The sequence below is a fragment of the Paroedura picta genome, chromosome 2 (assembly GCF_049243985.1).
Source record: "Paroedura picta isolate Pp20150507F chromosome 2, Ppicta_v3.0, whole genome shotgun sequence".
Lineage (NCBI taxonomy): Eukaryota > Metazoa > Chordata > Lepidosauria > Squamata > Gekkonidae > Paroedura > Paroedura picta.
In genome coordinates, this window is record NC_135370.1 from 114074561 (window position 1) to 114097373 (window position 22813).

Here is a 22813-nt window from a genome sequence, read left to right on the forward strand (position 1 = left end):
CTTGTCCAGGATGGGCAGTCACACTTCCTCACTTGGTCCCTTCCTACCCAGCTACAGGACCTCCATCTTTGAAGGAGTGAGTTTCAGCCAACTCTGCTTGTGCCACTTTGTCATTGCTTCCAGACATCTGGCTAAAGATTCTGGGCGTGAATCACGCTGTCATCCATCTCAGACAAAATCTCCATACTATTTGGGCAAGAGGTCTCATATAGATGTTAAACACAATTGGAGAGAGGACCGCTTCCTGTGGGACTCCACATGTGACCTGGTAACAGCTTGATTGCCTCTCTCCAATTGCTAACCTCTGTCCGCGTCACCGGAGAAAGGATATCAGCCATCTCCAGCACCAGAGTTCAAAAGCATCAATTCTTTGATGCTCGGCCTTCCTAATAGTCTAACTTTCACAGCCATACATTGCAACTGGGAAGGCCATAGCCTTGACTAAACACACTTTTGCTGGCAGGGTGATGTCTCTGCTTTTTAGGATCCTGTCTAGATTTGCCATAGCTTTCCTCCACAGGAGCAAGCGTCTTTTAATTTCTCTGCTGCAGTCCCTATCTGCAGTGATCTTGGAGCCCAGGAAAATAAAATCAGTCACTATCTCCATTTCTTCCCCATCTATTTGCCAGGAAGAAGCTCATGGTAGGCTATGCCAAATACTGCTGTGAGGTCTAGTAGCACAAGCAGCGCTCATCCACCTCAATCCAGGTAGCAATGGAGGTCATCCCTCAGGGCAACCAGTGCTGTTTCTACTAGTCAGGAGAGTTTCTACTATTCAAGAGAGAAGAATGCTGTCTAATTGTTACTATCCTTATATTTGCCAACCAGTAAGGATCCCAAAATGCGTGCAACTTGAATGTTTTTTGGAAGCAGTTATTGTTATATTAGCATTATATTTTTCTATTAGTGCAGCTGGCTGATAAAATCATATTTAGCTTTGAATTCACTCTTCCTTCTTTTCCTCTCACAACACTGAGACCAAGATTACCATAGAAATTATAGTCCTTTGAGAGCACATGCATGCAGATTGAGTTGTTACCTGGGGTGATATAATTTAGTTACTTATTCTGATTAGTAGCTTTTTTCTTACAGAGGAAACTAAAAGAGCAGAAGATCTGCCTGATGCTGTTGCTGGGCTGATTCATTTTAGACCTTAGGTGTGGGATTGAAACTGAATAAAAGTCATAAGTGCATAGCATACTCTTTACACATGAAAAACTAATCTGCCCAGAAAAGACTAGTTGAGAAATTTCTTTTCTTTTGGTGCTGTCTTAGTTTTGAATGTGTAGGAAGCATTTTCTGTATGGGGGAACATTAAAATAGTCGATTCCTCAGCTGGGTTGCGAAAGAGTACACTGACCCCAGAAACTGATATTTGATATAGGACTTTTGCTCATCTGTTTTAGTTTTTAGTGTTCTTTCTCCACTTTGACTAATATAATTACCATTGCATTTTGCTTTGTCTGTTTTCTTATTTATGGGATTAATGAGAGAACCAGACTTTACTGGTGCATGAGAAATGCAGCTTTATAGACTATTAATTTTGCAATGTTTTACTGCCTTGTTTTTGGTAATGTGGATAATCCAAAATCAGTAAACTGATCTAGAGTATCCACAGTCTCATTAGTATAACTTCTATCTAAACTTTCCCCCTCCTTTTTCAGTAAAAGCACTGGACTCAGATTACTATCTGTTCTCAGTAGCTGGGTATCCAAAATGTGTAGCTCAAAACTGCTTCCTGTATGGCCAACTGCAATCTAATCTCTGTTTGGTTTGTGTGCCTTTCTTTGTGGGCCTGGTGATGAAGCTGTCAAATTGGATTGACCAGTCTAGTGGTACAGGGTGGTTGCTTTTGTCAAAGTACAGATTAAGTGAATAATTATGGACCATGTTTTTAGGTAGAAATGAATGGATCTGATAAAATATACTTATCATTAATGACAACTCAAAGCATTAAAAAATGAATAGAGCCCTCTAGCCTTCTGTTGTGACATCAGCTAGCTCTGTTTATATCTTGTTTCTGACACTTGCTCACTGGAGCTGGGTCTGCTCGTAGGAACCCTAAACAACTTGGGATAACAACAGATGGTTTAACATTATTGATTTTTTTTATTTATTGTATGACATAAAACATATATTAATACAAAATATGTAACCAGATAGATGCAACAGTTATGCATACAGGGTGGACAACCCGCCTAAATATTAATATCTAAATATTTAATCCATTAAATTGCAGATAGGGAGAGTGGAAAGAGTTCTGTCTTGTATCCCTGGAAAGCACAATGCCCACATTCCTGTGACAGACAGAAAATAGTTTGGCAGACTGCACCACAATCACTTTCAGGACCTGGTATTTTGCCCCATTTAAACCAGGGGTCGCCAACCCCCGGGCCGTAGACCGGTAGCAAACCGCGAAAGCCTCGGTACCAGGTTGCGGGGGGGGGGAGGTGCCTCCCTCTCCTCCCCCAGAGCGCAGTGCTCGCTGCACCAGGAGCGATAAGCCGACAAAGTGTCCGATTCACTCAAGCTTTGTCGGCCGATTGCTCCGATGTAGTGAGTGCCACGCTACAGGGGAGGGAGAGGGAGGCGCAAGCATGCAGGGGGGGGGGGAGAAATTAGAGGGACAGAACCATTCTCTTTTGGAAAGAATGAAATGCTTTTAAAGACCAGGTGAACATGCTGTAAACATATACAACTGTTAAATACAAGATGCATTTATGTGGCTAGAAGAATACCTAATCTTCATGAGAGGAGCATGCACAGTTTGGGCTGCTTTTCAGCAGTTGTATACCTTCTGTTATAATTCTGTCGTGATGTGGCTGACCTTTTCACCTCTCCCTCAAACCACTGTAACTCTCAGACTAAGTAAAAAGTAGATTATTGACTATTTTGCAGAATGGTAAAAAAAATGTCAGAAGGAAATGGGCAGACCCTGCATCAAAGCCTCAGAGAAAACTGAAAGTTTCACTCAGAACTCTCTAGCCAGATAGCAAAAATTAAGGTACATGTGTTCACATTTATGGATTTTAAAAGTTATAAATGCCTTAGCTTTGTACAAGCAAAACTGCAAATATACCCAATACCCGAGAGAATACTACAAGCTGATACATCCCATGCTAAATATTTCATTTTATGATGCATTTTATGTTGTTAAAGCAGTAAGTTTAGGTTTGCTAGGACAGTCTCAGGAAACATTTTTTTCATGACTTCAAAATTTCTGAAATTTTACATCTGTAGTTATTCATTACACTTCTACTGGCCTAGTAGCCCAAGAAAAGTCTGCTTTTGGTTTGTTTTTTTTAAAAAAACACAAAGCTCAATCAATTATGCACATAAACCTCATTACTTAATTAGGACACATTCTCACATCTACACCATAGAAAGGTTGCCAAGGAAGATTAGGAACTATGTCTTCTCTTAAATATAAACTTTGGAATGTTACCAAAAATGGATGCTTTGAGCTGCTTTCCAGTAAGGACATTGTGGGCCAGGCTTCTTACGATGTCTGCTTCTCCAGGGACCATGTTTGATCATTGTCTAAATTGACAATGATGACTTCACTGCCTAAACTCTTTTAGTGTTCCATTTTAGCATGTGCCTCAGCTGTACAGCTGAATCATATTCTGTTGCAACCTGAAAACTCTTGTTCTATTTTTGGCTGAAACTATGTTAAATAGCATAATATTTAACATAACGAAGAAGAAAGATTAGCAAGCATCTTGACATTATATAGACTATCTCATTGTGTTTACCAGAGCAACAGTTGCTAAACAGATAAAGCTTTAGGACTGGTGTTAGCAACATTTTCTTAACTCTTTTTTTTAAAGCAGGCAGCAGCTGTTGAAGAATGAAAGAAATGTCTTGTTCTTACTTGTACCTTCACAATATGCCCACATTATTTATTTCAAATCCACATTTAATAATGCTTATTTAATGTTTGCTGGAAAATGCCAAATTAGAAGACGCCCTTGAAAAAAGTAATAGGTACAAAGATTTGCTTTCATGTAGTTGTGCTTTCCTTTACAAGTTAAGTTGTTTTATGCGGAAATTTATTTTTATTTATTTTATTACAACTATTGTATATCCCACCTTTGTCTGCAATTCAGGTTATAAAGCTCATGCATTTTCTCTGGGTACAATTAGTCATGACACAAAGCAGTGGCTTTAATATGGTCTAGAAATTAACCTGTTATTCTTGATTAAGAAGATATAGACATGATTTTCTATAGGACATGGTGTATCAGCTGAACATAGATCTTTGGGAAATCACTATGTGACAGATCCAGAGAGCTTGGAGATTTCTTGAAAGTTCATTGATGATAAGATTAGTAATTATATGAAAGGTGGTTCATCCAACATTTCTGACCTCTTGCTCAGCAGAGGAGCAGTTGGATATATTCTCAGGCAAAATCTCAGTTTACATGATCCAACAGGCCTTCTCAGCAACCAATCAAAAGTTGAGAGGGAATCATAAAATGTATCTTGATATCCTTTGCAAAATATAATTTTTCCATGGCAGATGTTCAGGACTGGCTAGCAGATATATTGATATTGAATGGGTTCCCAGAAAGAAAGCCATCCTATAAGTATATGCATATAACATCCACATATGACATTCTTGCTTCAAATAATTTTTTCTTTGTTGAGTAAGTTCTCTACCTTAGAACTTGGGCAGATTGTATGTGAGTGGGCTGAAGGGATTGTGTCTGAGCTTGGCTCTTGTGGCCCTTTCTTGCATGCCCAGGGAAATGCTGATTACCACTTTGGGGTCAGAAGGCGAATTTCCTCCAGACCAGGCTGATCAGAGATTCGGGGGGGGGGTGGTTGAGGGGCATCATCTGTACATGGAATTGGGATCACTGTGGTTGGACATGTAATTGTGAATTTCCTGCATTATGTTGTGGGGTTGAACTAGATGACCCTGGAGGTCCCTTCCAACTCTATGAATCTATGATTCCCCTTGTTACAAAGGCCAAATATATAAGAATCTCTCTGGTGCTTCAGAATAACAACTGGTTAAGAGAATGAACTAGTTCTATTATCTATAGAAATCACTTTTATGTATTTATTCTGGAACTATTGCTCTATGTTTCCATGTAATAGAAAGGCTGTAGTACCCTAATAGTGAGTATCAGAAAGCATATTCTTGTTGACTGAAGAGATAACTACTGCATTTAAAATTAGGTAGTGGCAAACAGAGTATAGAAACAATTCATTTATAAATCAAACTGACCAGCAATGTTTAAAAAACAGTGCCTTTGAAGATAAAATACATTTTCTGCAAAATAAATGTAGTAAAATAGCCAATTAGTTTAGATATAATTTTCTTTTGAATGTCAAATCCCATTCATTCTCCCAAAAAGGATGGAAAGGGCTGATTTCCCAATTCTTCCCCAAGCCCTTGTGCTTTATGACATTTTGGTATTGGGGGTAGAGCAGGAATATGGAACAGTAGCAGGCAGTGTCTGGGGCAGAGCCAAAGAAACTAGCTCTGCAGGTTTCAGTGGGGAGTGGGCACAAAGTGAAGTGCCTGCTCTGGTTTTGGGGCCAGAGTTTTGCTCCAAAGCCATCTATAGACATGCGTTGCAAAGGGGCAGCATGCTCTGCTGCTTCCTATGTCCTGATGGAGGACTGTTTATGGCAGCATACACCACCCACCCTAGATTTCTGTGTTCCCACAATGTAGCCAGGGTGGAAAAGTTCTGCTGTGCAGGGTTGCATGGGGTGGTTATTTGCATAAAGGTGGGATTGCTTAACAACCCAACAAATTGCCACGGAGTCAGCTGGGGAATTTTTTGTCCCTACAGGGATACCGTAGGAAGGTCCAGCTCTTACCCATCCACAGGTGCCTGGCTCAGCATGGCCACTGATGGCGCCCACAGCAACATGAAAATATCCACATTCCTTTGCCACAGGGCCCCAGAGGGCCTAAAGCGGGCCAGGGCAAGGAGGGAGCTGAGCTGGCACCGATGCCATGTGGAAGCAGGGATTAGCCCTGCTGGCATAGAAGTACTAGCCCAGCCTTTTGCCCCAGTGTACAATCGGCCTCAGTGGGATTTATACATGGTAAACGTCTCCAGCTTGCACCCAATGGCTTGTCTTCTGATGGTGGTTAAATTAAACTGGTGTGCTGAGAGAGTCAACGTAAAACTAGTGAAATAAAAATGTAAATGTTAGTCAAAGATGGATTTGAGATAAATGTCATACATCATATATATTGTGAAGGTTTGCCTTGTATGTTGTCTTTTCATACTGAGAAATGAAAAGTCCTTTGATGAAACTCTTTGGAACCAAAGTCACACATTGCAGCTTGGCTTTACCTACTGTCTCAATAAATCACACACACAAAAAAAGAAACTAGACCACCCTTCAGGCCGGACATACCCTTTGGCACTGAGGTAGAGGTAGAAGTAGATCTGATGGCAAGTATTGTCGTCCCATGGACAGACCACAACACCCTGAGGGCCCAGCTATGGATACCACCCTCTCCTCGTTTGGGCAGTGGGCATATTTTAGCGGAGTCTTCTGAATGCTCTGTGGGACCCGATGCCTCCCAGCAACTCATTAGCGGAGCTGGTAGGTCCACATGGCTGCCGCCATTGACAAAATCACTCCCCAATGTCTTCCCTTGTCCTTGACCTGGAAAATGCATCTGGTGCAAAATGCAACTGCCAGGGTTCTCACTCAAATATAAATATAATGAAATAAATAAAATAAGCAAACATAATTTTTGTATCTAATATTTTTGAATTTAACATAATGGGCATGTAGTGAAACTGAACAAGGCTTCAAGGTCAAAGTTCATGTAGAAGGATTTTGTGTGGGTATGATACATACGTAACACCAACCATGCGAGCAATGCCTGTGTAGCTGTAGCAAAGGGGAAATAGAATGTCTGACCCATTATATATTGAACTGTAACATCTATGTGGAACCTAGAACCAAATTTCTTAGTAGATTACCCCTCATGGCCTTTGGCATTCAAGATTCCAAGAAGGTGATTCTTCTATTGTCTGATAGCGATCTATATGTTTCTCATAGGGTCGCACTATTTGTTCTGGGTGCTAGACAGATAAGGTCTACAGTGAGGGGCGATGGCTTATTCTGATGATCTGTGATATTCTGTGGTATGAATTCTCGTGTATGTGGTATTATCTAATCACCTGCTTTTATTGCTTATGGTTGTCTTTTTGTACTTTGTAAGGAGCTATGGCTATACAATAAACTTGGCTCTGATTCTGATAAATACTCGCTCATGGGGCGGCTGCTCTGCTTCTGCACTGTATACATTTACTCTGATGGAGTAGGTTCTTGGGAAAGGTTACTTGACTGAAAGCCTGGGAAGATTACTACAGCAATCAGTGGCAATTCCTTTTTCCCACAAGAATGGCTGCATGTCACTGACAGGTAATGTTAGGAGAATAATGTTACATCGGATATTGGCAGCCTGAATATCTATGACTAGACCAGTCTTGTCAGACCTTGTCAGGTAAGGAGGGTTGGCCATGGTGAGTACTTGGATGGAGACCACCAAGGAAGTTCAAGGTTGCTACACAAGAGGCAGGCAATGGCAAATCACCTCTGTTCACCTCGTGCCCTGAAATCTTTGTGAGGTCACTGCAAACTGGCTGTAACTTGACAGCACACAAATACAATTATCTGTCTGAAAAGCAGTTGGTTGCTAGCAGATGTTCCCTGTAAGTACCTAGGCGAGGACACAGATTTTCAACATTATGACATGAACTGAAAATGCAACTAAAACTATAAATCATCTATATTCTCAAAAAGGAAACAACTTTTGGTGACCCATTTTAAGCCAATTGTGTCCCCAGGTATGTACAGAACCAGAAAAGTATGTATCACTCCAAACTGAAGCATTTTATTACAGCAATATACAAATGGCTTACTGTTTGTAAGACTAAAAGAGAAGATACTGATGTATGCTTGGCAATGTAAACCAGAAAAGCTGCCTGGGGGATCCTAATCAATAAAAGATCTGTCTGTCTTCAGGTGCAAATGCCTTAGCCACTGTGGCTTAATTTTGAATTCATTTTAAACAGGCAGAAAGGGAATCTCCTGTACCATTACATTAATAGCCTCAAACTTATCTGAGCATGCAGGCTGTTTTTCTCACATCCTGCTTACATCTCAACCATTCTGCTCTACCCACAAACCAGAAAGGAAAATCCCAAAGAGAACAGCTAGATGAGCACTTCCTTGTTCCCATGGCAACAAACTGCAGTCTTGCTTTTCTAAGTACTAGTTCTCTGCATATTTTCCATGAAGCAAAGCAGTATTTCTGCAAACTTTGATGTGCCCGGGAGTTTCATAATTGTACGGCACAATAAGTTCTGAAGTATCAAATTTGAGTCAAAACTGTTGGTACTGAGGATGAAATACGCCTTGTTCATTAACATGCAACATTTCTCATAGAGAAGCAACTCCAGCAAGAATGATTACAGGTAATAGATGCAAGGCCAGTCTGCAGTAAATGATTAGCTCAGAAGAAAAAAAGAAATCACAAGGCAATGTTGTGTAGTAGTCCTCTCTGTATAACTAATGAAAGTCAAAATAAAGAGTCAACCAGGACGGGATCCTAGGTTAAATAACCCACTTTCTGTCTGTCTTTGTCAGTGGTTTCTCTACAATGTAAATAAAGACATTGAAAGTATACGCATATAAACGTTTTGTTCGCCTTGCAGTTGAGTTTCAAGCCAACTTTTGCACTCTCCTCCTTCACCCGCATCAACAGGCTCTTTAATTCCTCTTCACTTTCTGCCATTAGAGTGGTATCATCTGCATATCTGAGGTTGTTGATATTTCTCCCTGCAATCTTGATCCCAATTTGTGACTCCTCTAATCCCGCTTTTCTCATGATGTGCTTCGCATATAAATTAAATAGGCAAGGCAACAGTATACAGCCTTGCCGAACTCCTTTCTCAATTTTGAACCAATCAGTAATTCCTTTTGTCAGAGCTCTTAGTTATGACCTGTCCGTCTTGGGTGGTCCTGCACGGCATAGCTCCTAGCTTCACTGAGCTACGCAAGCCCCCTTGCCACGGCAAGGCAGCGATCCTTGAAGGGGGGAATAAAGATTAGGATGTAATTTTCTTGTAATTGATAATGCTATAATTTTGGCTATTGCTATTTCTCCTGATGATGCTTCCCGTGTTGAAATACAGTTATTAAAATATCTACCATTGGTTTTGTGGATTGTTTAGTGGTTTCTAGCAGACATCAGAAAAGGAACAAAGAGTAATAAGAAGGGATTTGTCAAGTTTAATGAAGGATTGAGGAAAAGTCTAAAACTATGTTTATTCCCAAGATGCCAGCAATATCCAAAGAAACAGATGTAGCCATGTGCCGCTGTCAAATTTTATGTTACTCTGAAAAATCATCACTTATGTAACAAATCTGTAACAATTACTGCCTCTTAAATTTGTGAAAAGGCACTAAGAGAGGAGTGCTGTCTTGGTTGGTGTCAGCGACATGTCCGGTGTCCAGACATGACTTCCAGCTCAGAGGGCCGATCCCCATGCCTGGTCCCATGGTCTGGCCCCTATGGTGCCTGCTCCCAGGAGCCAGCTGCGAGGCGCACTCCCAGCCTCACGGCCAGACACTCCCCAACTGCAGAGGGCAGCAGACCTGTGGCACCCTGACTTGGCCGCCACTTCTGACACCCGCTGGCATGGCTGCCTGCTGCCAACTTCGCCCATGTCACCAGTGCTGCAATCTGGCTGGTGGAGGAGGCCGGTGGTCTCGTACCTCCCTGCCCGAGCATGCAGGAGCCCAGGACCACCATGGCCAGCCAAGCCTGCTGATATGGCCACTTGCCAGCTCGGACTCCTGCCGGCTGCCTTGCCCACGCTGACACTGCAGCATGAAAGTAGAAGAAGAAGAGTTGGTTCTTATATGCTGCTTTTCTCTACCCGAAGGAGTCTCAAAGCGGTTTACAATCTCCTTCCCATTCCTCTCCCCACAACAGACATCCTGTGAGGTGGGTGGGGCTGAGCAGTTTTCTCAGTGCTGTGGCGAACCCAAGTTCACTCAGATGGTTGCATGTGGGGGAGCGCAGATTCAAAAGTCCGTACTCCTAACCACTACACCAAGCTGGCTCAAGGTAGGGTGATGCCATAGTCACTTTGCCCTCTCCCCATTAGCGCCCATTGCATCCCTGGGTGCAATGGGCTTTATGGCTAGTACCTAACAAATGTGTTAGCTAATTTCACTTGGTTGCTGGAAACAAGATTATAGCTATTGTCTGTGGAGATAAAGGCTTGGGTTCTAGACTGAGGAATGGAATCCAATTTGAATCTTATTTGAATTGCAGATATCATTCGTATCCCTCAGAATGTGGATGCCATTGATTTTATAGTTCAATCTCAGAGTGTTATCAAAATAACTATAGTTGTTTGGATGAGTTCTATTGGAACTTAACCATAGTTGCTTGGATTGCCCATTCTATCTAACTTTTTTTTTTCCATTTTGGCTTGGTACATCTGGGTGAAGAGAATGGCCATGTAGGAGGCAGTGCCCAGAAGTAAAGGAGGGCCTCCTTGAGAAAAATCTTTGTGAAACCCTGAAGAAATCATCCCTACAACTGAATAATTAGAATAGCTCTTGCCAGTAGGAAATACCCTGTGCTTGAATTTTTGGTTGTATTATAACTCTAGGCATTCTTGAATCACACTTATAATCTAGGCTAATTTCAGTCTGGATTTAATTATTTTATAGATTTTTATGCTGCCTTTCAACCCAATCAAGATTTACAAGATGGCAAACATAAAAACATTTAAACAAAAATGCAGTTAAAATCCTAACCCCGCCCGCGGCGCCACGGGCGCCGTGGACTAAATAAAACCGTAAGGGCTTAGGGGGAGGAGTTAGGGTGGGCTCTGTCCAGGATGAGGAAGGGTGCCGATTGGCGAAGTGCCTGCCGTTTGGCCTCTCCGATTCCCGCCCTCGCAGTTGCTCCCTTGCCGGCGGCCTGACGCGTCGGAGGCGCGAAGCGCGGCTTCCGGGAGCTCCCTTGCCTAGCGCCCGCTGTATTATGACTACAGCGGGCTTGATTACTAGTTATAAAATAATACAGTTAAAAATATGTAATAAACAATGCTGGAAGGAAGGTCAGTAACCATTATTGGGAAATTCCTGATAAATTCTTCACCTGCTAGCAGAAGACACAGAGGGTGACAGATGAAACTCACTAGGGAGGGAGTTCCAAAGTTTTGATGCCACAGCCAAGAAGACCCTTCATCAGATTTGCCACCCATCTAGCATCACATGGACCACTTCCTCACGAGGAATTCAACTCAGCACTTGTTGGTTACAAGGCTAATTCCTGCCTCCTGATGACATTGGGCCTAGGTCAGGGCAGTCCCAGGGCCTCCGTTGGTCCGTGGTAAGGGAAAACGGATAAATCCGTAGATGATGGAAGTCCAATCATGTCACAACATTACTCCAAAGTAACAAAGTAGCAAAAAAACCCAGTTTGGTTATCTTGATTTTAGTGAGATCTGGGACAGCCCCTGTGTGGGAGTGGGCGTGGGTGAGTGAGTGCGTGGGTGGAATGTCATGATAACACAGCTCATTTTTAAAAATCTTCTTGTGTGTGTTGTAACGGTTTTACATTACAATGTAATCCTGGTGATCAAAAATATATATTTTAGATTTGGAGGGTGGTCAAATGGCACTGGAAGGTGATTGGGGAGTTCTCGCTGTGTAATAATGATTCACGACCTAAATGAACAGTATGAAGTTTCCATTTCCTATCCATTAGCTATTTCGTGCGGTAGTGAAAATCCAGGGTGGACAGGTGGAAGTGGACAGGGACAAATGCTACCATGTGTGGTCATGGGAAGACTCAGGGCAACTCGCTTCGAAAACCAGGCGGCAGCATGGCTTTGCATCCTCCCTGTGGTAACAGTCATGGTGGGGCAACCAAAGCAGGACCTCTGAAGGTGACTGGAATGGATGGGAGTTTATTCTTATGGGAGGAGGTGGTCCTTAAGGTATGTTGGTCCCAAACTGTACAGGACTTAAAGGTCAAATACCAACACTGGAATTGAGCTCAGAAGAAATTTGGAAGTCACTGTAGCTGGAATAAGACTGAAATGATACGATCCCTATGACCTATTCCTGTCAAAACTCTGGCCTGAGGATTCTGTACCAACTGTAGCTTCTGGGCAGTTTTGATGACATACAGGCTAAATTGCTATAATGTACTGCCTTTGAAGACTGTAAACTTCAGATAATTCAGAATGCAGCAACGAGACTGTGAACTAGTGAAACTTATAAAAAGTCCTTCTTACCACTGTGAATTAAAAAGGGCTATATTTGTGATTCATTTCTGGGCACAGTTCAGTTGCCCAGCTTTGTGTTCCCTTACTTTTAGATCTAGAGCAGGTGTCAACAAGGACTTTAGCTGTGGTCACACCCTTCCTGTAAAATACCAGTTTACTGAGCACTGAGCTTGTTCAGTTACAATTACCATGTTAAATTTATGCATCGTACAGGATGAAATTTATTCATTTAAACCCTGCCTTTCTCCCCAGTGGGGACCAACTTACATTTTGCATACCTTTTTATGCATTTTTTAAAATGTTGATTGTGTCTTATTATGCTCTTTTTATGCTTGTGCTACTTTAACCAGAAGTCATGTTTGATCTGCTGTTTCTTGTAGTTGTTTATTTTTATCTGTATTTCATTTCATTCTGTGATTTTTGATGTATGTTTGATTATTACAAGTTGCTTTTTGAGTCACCTTGATCATTATTAGTACAGGATATGGCATAGAAGGCTCATAATTAAAAAAAATATTACAAAGCTTTGGAACTCAATGCAGGTTGCTACCTCCAAATTACTGAACTAGTTTGGCAGGAAAGTGGAACTTGGATTTATCTGGGTCCTCTTAATTTCCACCTAATCAGCAGTACAGTTCACGTCTAAGCAAAAGTGGACTTACAATAATTTCTTCTCCAGGATGAAAAGCATGCAAGAAAAGAAGACAGTGGCTAGTCCCAGGAAAGGCCATCATAAGTAGTCTTGTGCTTGTGGGTTAAATATTTCCATGCTCATTAAAATTTGAAACACGCTCAAGGGCTTTTCATGACTCCACGTTGAATCACCAAAGTCTCATGGTCTGGGTGAGATTAATGATTAGGACAATTACTGTATGTTGTGCAAGTTTTGCCTTTCTTGGGAGCCATTATTAAACAATATCGGCTTTCAGCTATGGAACATCACATGGGTGTCAGGAAAATAACATTACCATGCCAGTGCCTGCCAGCTGTGAAGGGCAGAGCACAAGGAAAGTGCTGAGTCCCAATCCCAATCATAACTGGGATAGAAGCAGAATTTAAGGATACCAGTTACGCTGAAAGTATCAGTAAGAGAAACACCACTTAAAGAAGATTGGAGAAGAAGAAGCAATCATCCCCTGCCATATTTAGGACTACATGTGACTGTTTTTCAGTTAGCACTACATTTCAGGTTATTATGAGATATAGAAAATTAAGAGCAATTAATACTTTAAAAATGTTTTTGCAATATAAGGTGACCAGATTGTCCCACTTTTGGAGGGACATCTGGGGGCACCTGGCTAATTGTACTTACGTAGGAATTAAAAAATATATATTACAATACTATTTTTGTGTTCTATGCATTCTATGAATTTTTTTGTTGTTCCATATAGACCAAATTTTAAATCAAGACCCCACCCCCCCAGTCAATGGTGTCCCCGCTTTACCAATGTTAAAATCTGGTCATCACCTTAATATAATACTGAATATGTCTGACCATAGGCTTCTTGATGACATGGTATCTCTGATCAGTCCTAATAAATAGCACATTGCTCTATCTGAGATAGTGCTGCTTCTGCTACAAAGAATAACATCTCAGAGAATGATCTCAAGAATACTTGGTTTTGTGTGTCTATATTTATTCCCAGATGAGCCCAGTGGAAGAGGAGGGAAAGTCCCCTTTTTTGCATTCTTTTCACTTTTGTGCCATTGTTGGTCAGATTATCCACTCAGGATTTTATGAGTGTGGTACAGAGGGACATTGGTGAGGTAGAAGTAGTTCTAGATGGCAAGAAGTCCCGTCTCCCTTTAGATTCCTCACAAATTCAATGCATATTTACTTTCAAATAAACACCATCAGTACAAAAGATTGAAATGATTAAAAATGATCAAAAATAAATTAGGAAATGCAATGGAAGCATTTTGCAACTAGTGACTTTGAATACACAGGAGAGAAATGTTAGAATGAAAAACTCTTGAGAAGGCACTCTTTACAATTAGTTTTCAATGTACAATGAATTATTCATGTACTGCCCCTACTTATGGTTTGTGCTGTGTAAATCAACTATTTTTTCTAGAATCCCAAGAATGCAATTCGACTTAGCGTAACTAGAATGTCTTAAAATCTGTATTTCTGTTCTTGTACTTCTCTTTTGCTTTCGTATATCTTCAGGCTCCTAATGCAAGTGGACATTGTAATACTTAGGCTGAGCGTGCAAGTGGAAAAGGCTGGGAGGGCTAATCCCCACTTACACATGACGATGCTGCTGGGGTGGGCCTCTCCTGGGCCCGGTGCTTGTTAGGCTGCCATTGCCCTGCTTGAAAGGATCATGGATATTTTCCACAGTCCCTTAAGCACACCAGAGGCCAATGGGGCCTAGCCCAGTCGAGGCCCATGTAGACAGGAAGAGCCGGGCTAGCCTAGCTCCTCTCTGTCCTACAGAGGCAGGGAGGGGACTAAAAATGCCCCATTGGGCTTCACGGCACTACAAAGTGCCATGGGGTTGAATGGGGCTTTTCTTTCTCTGGAAGGAGGTATTGCATTTTCATACAATCCTGCAAAACACCCCACCGTATGGCAGGAACCATTCCACCCCAGCTGTGTTCATAGGGATGCACAAATCTGGAATTGACTAGGTCCAAAATGTGGCCCTCATGGGGACACAGAAAGCAGTGGAGCATGCAGCTAGGCCGCAATGCACCACCAGTGGCCCAGAGTTGTACCACTGGTGTGGAATTGCCTTTAGTGACTCAATTCTAATCCATTTGTCTATTCAGAGTATTTATATACTGCCTTATTTCCTTAAAATCAAGATGGCTGAAAATGCAAAAACAAGTTTCAAGAACATAAAACAGAACTGTCCGTATATCTAATTCTCATCTCAGTCCCATTTGTGGATACAGAAATCTGGATACTGGAGCCCTGGACAGACAGGACAGATCTTTCTATAAACCTGAGAAAAGCCTGCGGCTTGCAGAAGAATCTGAAATCTTAAAAAAACAAATATGGAGTCGGGTTAAAACCTTCCAAATTGATACAGTGAGTACCTGTAGCTTTAAGAAACAGATGCCTTCACAACCACAAGAGAATTGCAAGATTTTGTTTCTGTCACTAAAAGGCAGGGGGAAGGGACAGAGCCAGCGCCCTGGTCAGAATTGTTTTGTCCTTTGAAGGAGAACTCACGGCCGTCAGGCTAGGCAACAGCCACTGACAAATTTGCTGCCAACTTGTTACCACACAGCTTGCATGATTCACTCATGCCCAGCTGCTTACTGCTGTTCAACAGCAGCTATACTGTCATGTTCCATATGGGCCATATCAATCTTCTCTATTCTCTCCTGGGCTGGAGGTGTGTTCCTCCAAGTCACCCCTCCCTCCTTGGCTCCTTTTTTTTGTTGTTCCAGCAAGCTCTGTGAAATGCTTATTGTTATCTTATTGTCCTTGTTTTGAAATGCAAACGCTTGCTATAGTAGACAGCTGTGGCCAGGATACCTGGCTTGCTAGTTAGACTGCTTGGCTCCAACTTTCAAACTCTTGAAGATCAAATGGTTGTTCCATGGGAACGGGCTTTCCTGCACAATATTGGGAGCAGAGCCCCCGAGTCTTAGCCCCACCCCCCTGTACCCTATCTTTGACAATCCCTTATTCTGTGAGTGACTGCCACTGATGCTAATGCCTGGACATACCTTCAATAATGACTAACTTTAGCTATGTTACTAATGGCTGGGATGCTGCTCTGTTGATTCTGAGGGTGAACTTCTGGACTACATTCTGTGGATCGTGACATACACCATGATAACCAATGTGGTGCAGTGGTTAGAGTTTTACTTTAGGATCTTAGATACCCAGGTTGACATCCCCATTCTGCCATGGAAACATTCTGGGTGAACTCAGGCTAATCTAACTTACAAGCTCCATGTGAAGACCAAATGGAGGAGAGTAGAATAATATAAGCTGCTTTGGGTCCCCATTGTGGAGAAAGGCCGGATATAAATGAAGAAAATAAATATAACTGAAGATAGGGAGCAGATGAAAGATTGGTTGGTGGATAGAAAGGAGAAATAGGAAAGCTGGGAAAGGTGAGGTGAGAATATAGTGGCTGCCAAGATGGAGAAAAGAACACTGTATGGGTAGGAGATACAGGGAAGTCTGTGTCGGTGCTCCACCATGCAGCTGAGCTTGACTCATTCAGCACTGCACAGATGGGGCCGAGTTTTTCTTTGGTGAGGGTGCTGAATGGAAAGAAGGAGGGAAAGCTGCAGAGAGGTGGACAGATAAAGGTAGGTTGGCTGGTGGATGGGAAGGAGAGACAGAAGCAGAAAAAGAGGAGAGGTTGCAGGGGCTTTCAGCGAAGGGAAGATGAAATACTGGGGGAGGAGAAATCAGAGATCCCTCACAAGTTCTTGTGGGTCCCTCACTTGTTAATAAAGAAAAGCAAGATGTAGATTAAAAGAACAGACCCCTCTTGAGGATCTGAACATTTTTATTCTTTTCAATCTCAAGTGCTTGTCATTCTAAGGCATGAATTCCTGTGAGGATCTCCTGGCCCTTGGAGAGAAATAGATTTTACTCAAAGGGCTTATACAACATTTATAAATTTTATTTAGAGTACTGATACGTTACATCTCCATTTAAAAAAATGCTCCTAATTGTGTGAACATAGGCAAGAGATATACCAGCCAATGCTTGAGAGACAGGAAATATAACCAAGATGCTTTTTAAAAAAGATCTGGGGAAGAACTTGCAGAGGCTGAAATCTGTGGAACGGAGGGCTAACAGTAGGGTTGTGATGCCATTCAAACCTGCTGTTTCCATTTGTAATCTTGGGGAAACTCTGGAACACCCTAGATGGGATGTTGGTAACCCAATAACGGAACTAGGCTCTGGCAAAGATTTAATACTTCCCCAAACAACAATAGTAATGTATTTTCACTTCCCGGAGATTTATTTTAGGGTTTCAGGTGAACCATAGAGCACAAACTCAGTGTGATGATATCACTTCTGGATTCATGCCAGAAGTGATGTTCCTACCCATTGTTCCCATTGTAGTTATAGCAGGAGACCTGGCAAGACTAATTCTATTGCAACCCATAAAGCAGTACTTTGGTGGGAGTCAGGATTCCTTTAATGCTGCTGGTTTTGTTTTGGGTGAGAAAGAAAACCCCATGCTGTGAAACTCTTCACCTGATTATTTTCTCTGGCTGAAGCTGAGCCCCCCCCCCCCCTAAGGCTTCCTTCCTCTTTCATCCTTCTGTGTATGCAAAGTAACATACCATTGCATCTTACTTTTTTTCTTTGGTTTAGAGAATATATAGACTCCTTGAGGGTCGGACATGACTGAACAGATAACTTCATCATCAGAGAATATTCAGAAAGGCACTTAATGCATAGAATACTTTCTTTCCCAGTCTAAAAAAACCTGAGACATTTAAAAATCCAGTTAAAAAGAATTATCAACAAAAGTTGCATACTAAGTATGGCCCCTGGTAAAACAAAAATAATGATTTATGCATCCCTATTTCTACACATCCTGAACAAGGCCTCTAGTAAATATGACGTTGCTGGGTAAAGCAGAAGTAGAGAAATAATGTTGAATAAATGGGCAAGAAATCACTTGCACCCGTGTCAGAATCTAAATAAGGCTGCCTTATGCTTCCATGTGGTTTAATTTTTGCAAGCTTGAACTCAGCTGTTCTTTATTACTGAGCTTCTCATGTCTCCTAAACATTTGTGACCAATCTCATTTTTGTTTTTGGAAACTCCTGCTGTTTCAGACTCTGCGCCTGATTTGCCTTTTGTGTTTTGTCCTATTTTCTGATTTGAAAATGTGGACTTAGAACTAAAGCTAGTGCTTGATAGGGCACTTCTTGAATCCCTTTTCTTTCCATGCAACCCACAGAATATTCTTATTCTGAGACTTTTATACTACTCACTCATGCCTAGACACCTCGGGATGGTCTACAACAGGGGTAGTCAAACTGTGGCCCTCCAGATGTCCATGGACTACAATTCCCATGAGCCCCTGCCAGCAAACGCTGGCAGGGGCCCATGGGAATTGTAGTCCATCTACAACATGGCATTATACAGTATCACAATATAAAAACCAAAAACATACAGTTACTACAGAAGTCATTAAGGTTTAAAATAAAGTTAAATTTATATAAAATGGTAAAAAGATTTAAAACCGCTAGCCCCATAATGATGGGAAAAGAGGGGGAGAGGAGGAGAAATGTGGGAGGCTGATGTTATAATTGCTGGCCATGACCATAAGCTTGGTGGATGAGCTCCATCTTGCAAGCCCTGCAGAAGTAATCAAATTCCTGTAGGGCCCTGACCTCACTAGGGAGCTCACTCCATCAAGCACCATGGCCTTGGCTCTGGTTGAGATCAAGCATATTTCTTTAGGGCCAGGGACCATAAGCCGATTTGCATTTGCCATCACAGGGCTCTCTGAAGAATGTATTCAGGTAGGCGGTCCCTTAAATATGCAGGGCCCCACCCATGTAAGGGCTTAAAGGTTATGACCAGGACCTTGAATCAGATCCAGAATACATTTGGAAACCAATGTAGCTGATGGAGGACTGGCCAAATATGAGCTCTCCAGTGTGAGAAATCATGCCCAGATTCCTAACAGTTTGTGCAGTAGAAAGCTCCATCCAGCTTTGGCAGGCATGCTTCCTGATCTGGTCCTCTCCTACCACAGGGCCAAAATGTTTAAAGAGTTTAGTTGCAGGAGACTTGCTCTGAGCCAGTCCATCACCACCTGCAAACACTTTGCCAATGGGCTCAGAGTGGCATCTGGTTGGTCATCCATCAGGAGATTGTTCTGGGTATCATCAGCACTGATGGCACCCAAGCCATAAGCTCCAGACTAGCTCAGCGAGAGGATGCATGAAGATGTTAAATAATGTTGAAGAGCAAACTGAACCCTGAAGAACTCCACAATGGACCTCACAGCGGTGTAATTGATTCTCACTGAGCAATCCTCTGACCCCAATCATGAAGAAAGGAAGACACCTACTGAAGGGCTATCCCCTATATCCCTGCATTGATGAGGTGGCAAGCAAGACTCTTGTGCTCTACCACATCAGATGCATCCTCCAGGTATGCTACCAATTGATCCATGGTGGTCTTCTCAACCACCTTGCCCAGAAACACTGTGAAACTGGGTAGTAACTGGACAGGTCCCACAGATCCAGTGATGTTTTCTTTAACAGAGTACAAACTGCTGCCTCCTTCAGACCATCCAGGAAGGTCCCTGCAGTAAGAGAAAGATTGGTTATTTCCTGGATCGGTCCTCCTACCCTCTTGCCACCTGTTTTAAGGAGCCATGAGGGGCAGGGATCTAGTGGACAAGTGGTAGGCCTCATTGAAGCTAGCAGCCTGTCAACTTTGGTCTGTGCAAGGCATCTGCAGCTGTTAAAGCCTCTCTCTAAGGATGGCCAAGGGTCCTTTAGTTCCTTTACTGTATTAAAAGTTGGTGGGAGGGTTTGTCTGCAAAATAGCTCACAAGAGCCTCACAGCTAATATCCAGTTGGTTAATATTTGAGCTCCTTTCTCCGAGGGTGGTATGCAATCAGATTACCCAAGATTATTGTGCTGGGTGAGAGCTAGTGAATGCAATGGATGCAGCATAAAACTCTAATTTAGCTATTCTCACTGCCATCTCATAGACATAAGCGGCTTATAAGATGTTCTTGAACCTTCATCATGAGTCTTCCTCCAAACTCACTCTAGCCATCTCATTTCCTTTTGTGCAGCTCATTGGTACACCAAGGAGCTGGCTTAGAACAGGAAAGGAGAGGGTGGTGGGGTAAAATCTCATCAATGGTTATGCCAGTTGTCGACCACCTCATTTAACAAATTGCAGTGAGGCTTCAGGTCCTACGGAGCATTCCGGAATCCCTCTGGATCCTTTAAAAAACAACAACACGTGTTTTAAAATTAGGACCTTTTTAATTATTGCAAAGCAAAGATATTCTCTCTCTCTCTCTCTCACACACACACACACACACATCAAAATTTCAGTGACAAACATGTTATACACTGTTTATTGTTACATACTTTTCATTGGTTACTTATGACTGTTGTATCTCTGTTTCAAATTATTGCAAATGTTTAATGTACTTTTTTGTCCTTCCTGTTCTTTGTACACTGCCCGAAGATGTCACAGTGAGGGGCAGGATATAATCTGAGTGAATGAGCGAACACACAAACAAATTAATGAATGAAATTACAGCTGGGATCTGTATCAGGAGCAGGGTTGGAGGGCTAATCATTTCTCTTTATACCATTTTCCACCCTTAATTGCTACCCTTCTCTCAGTTGCTTGTGACCTATACATTTCCGATATAATTAGCAGTTCCAGGGAGCTGGTTGAAGTTTGAAATCTGATGTGGAGGAGGCATTAACTGTAGGATTGGAAGAGTTTTGTATTTAAAAACACCACAACTGCCTCAAGATTTGAGTGTGAAACCTGGGAAAGTGGTGTTTGGGGAAAGGAGGGATCTTAGCAGAGTAGTTACCATCTAAAGTAGCCATTTCCTCCAGTGGCAACTGATCTCTGTAGTATGTGAATCAGTTGTAATTCTAGGAGTTCTTTACATCCATCTGGCAACCCTGATTAATAGAGAAATTCTAAACAGAGTAGCATGTTTTAAAATCCATTTAAATCAATTTCATTTCAATTCCTACTATGGACTTAGAGGTAAGCATTTGAAACAGCTCAACTTTTGTTTTTTTCCAAATGTATAGGTTTGAATATAAGTTGCAGATATGCAGGAGTTTTCCATGTTGAGAAGAATCGGCGCTACAGCCTCACAAGAGAAGAGGCCATTGAACTTTGCAAGGCCCTCAACAGTACTCTGCCAACATGGGAGCAGATGGAGAAAGCTCACTCTCTTGGACTGGAAACCTGCAGGTAGGAACTGTAAAGGAAATACAATAAGCTTAATCTCGTTTGCCTGATGTGGTGATGACACAAAAATACTGCTTTGGGGAAGGCTGGGAGGACAAAATAGTACTGCAGAGAGCTCTCACACCTTCCAAAGTTACCCAGCTCAAACATGGTTCTCCAGATTAGAAAATTTTCAGATGTTTTTTACATGAAGTGCACTAATTCAACATATTAAAAACATAGTCATCATAATTTTAAAATATCACATTTCTGACTGCACATGGAATAGACCAACATGGGAATGGACCAAATGTGTTACAACCCTGAGGGGTCTTCCTCAGAAATTAAATTATTGTGATGAATGCACTCATGTATAAAATCAAACAGCTTGCTGGGTGGCAAAGAAAAATCTGCTAGGTGTTGCTCCAACTAGTCTTTCTAATGTAATCTGATTTGGAGCCTGCCTTCTAAAATCTGGACTTCTAGAGGCAGCCACTTTCTACTTTTGCCCTCAATCACCAGTGCGTCCCCAAGTGTGTCAGAAACAGCTCGAGCAGTTCACTGATCAATTTACCACTGAAGAAAAACAGATCACTTAAAATTTCACCTCCATATATATCTATAGACATTGGCTGGTAGGTGGCTAGTTTGGAGAAGAATGACGCGACACAGTAAATTGGCAAAAAATGGCCACAGCTTTATTAACATTCAACCACAACACATAGGGTTGGGGCAACAAGGGTATGAGTCTAGACTAGCAGTCCGCTGACTGCAAACATGCTTCACCCCAAAAGGATCCCATCAAAACCCCGCTGGGTTACGGGTCTCCTCCTCGGGTAATCCTGCAAACCAGGGAGACAGCCCATGTGGAGGACCAAAGGGCGCAAACCTCCTTGGTTACCTCCAGGGCCATCTGGTCATGAACGAGCTCACAAGCCTACCCCACCGGGTCTGCATGTGGCTCGTTACCACCACCCCCTTTAGGGGGCCCCATTCCCCGCAGGGATGCCGATCGCCCACCGGCTCTAATGCAACTAGACTCATACTCTTGTGCAAATACTGCTGTGACAAATAAAACCAGACAACAAGAACCCAGTGATAAAGGGAGGGTGGGTGGGTAGCTTGCCTGTGCTCCGGCGAAAGAGGCGGGGAAGGAACAGGCAACCGTCCCAAAAGGACGCTAAGCCCCGCCTCTCTTTTTTCACGCCGCGCGAGCCGCGGCGCAGCCAGGGAGCCCGCAGCTGCGGCCGCCTACTGCCGCTCTCTTCTCCCACCCCCCACGCCGCCAAAAAGCGGCACGGGTAAGTCCGTGGCGCTCATAAGTGCTTCCACCTCACACTCTTACATAAGATTGAAATGTTGTTTCATTTGAATCTTTACTCTACATGGATTTCCCTTCTTTAACTTGCACACTGTTCTTGGATGTATGAAAGTAAATAATTGTAATACAGAGATAAATTCATTAATATGGAAAGTAATGATCTTAATTAGCATGAAAATATTAGCTAATTACTGTTGATGAAATGCACTGAAAATATCTGTGCACAGTCTAAATGCCAAACACTGTGATTACTAGTTGTACAGTTTCCAGAAGGCACTCTTGATTTCCTGCAG

General features: G+C 42.3%; 1 protein-coding gene across 15 annotated transcripts in view; it reads left to right on the forward strand.

Annotated features, from left to right (window-relative positions):
• Positions 1-22813, forward strand: part of CD44 (CD44 molecule (IN blood group)) — a 108241-nt gene that overhangs the window by 32336 nt on the left and 53092 nt on the right. For all 15 annotated transcript variants that reach the window (XM_077322158.1, XM_077322155.1, XM_077322156.1 and 12 more), the window contains exon 2: positions 21058-21223. In XM_077322158.1, coding sequence (XP_077178273.1) covers positions 21058-21223 — 166 coding nt within the window. The remainder of the gene's footprint in view (positions 1-21057; positions 21224-22813) is intronic.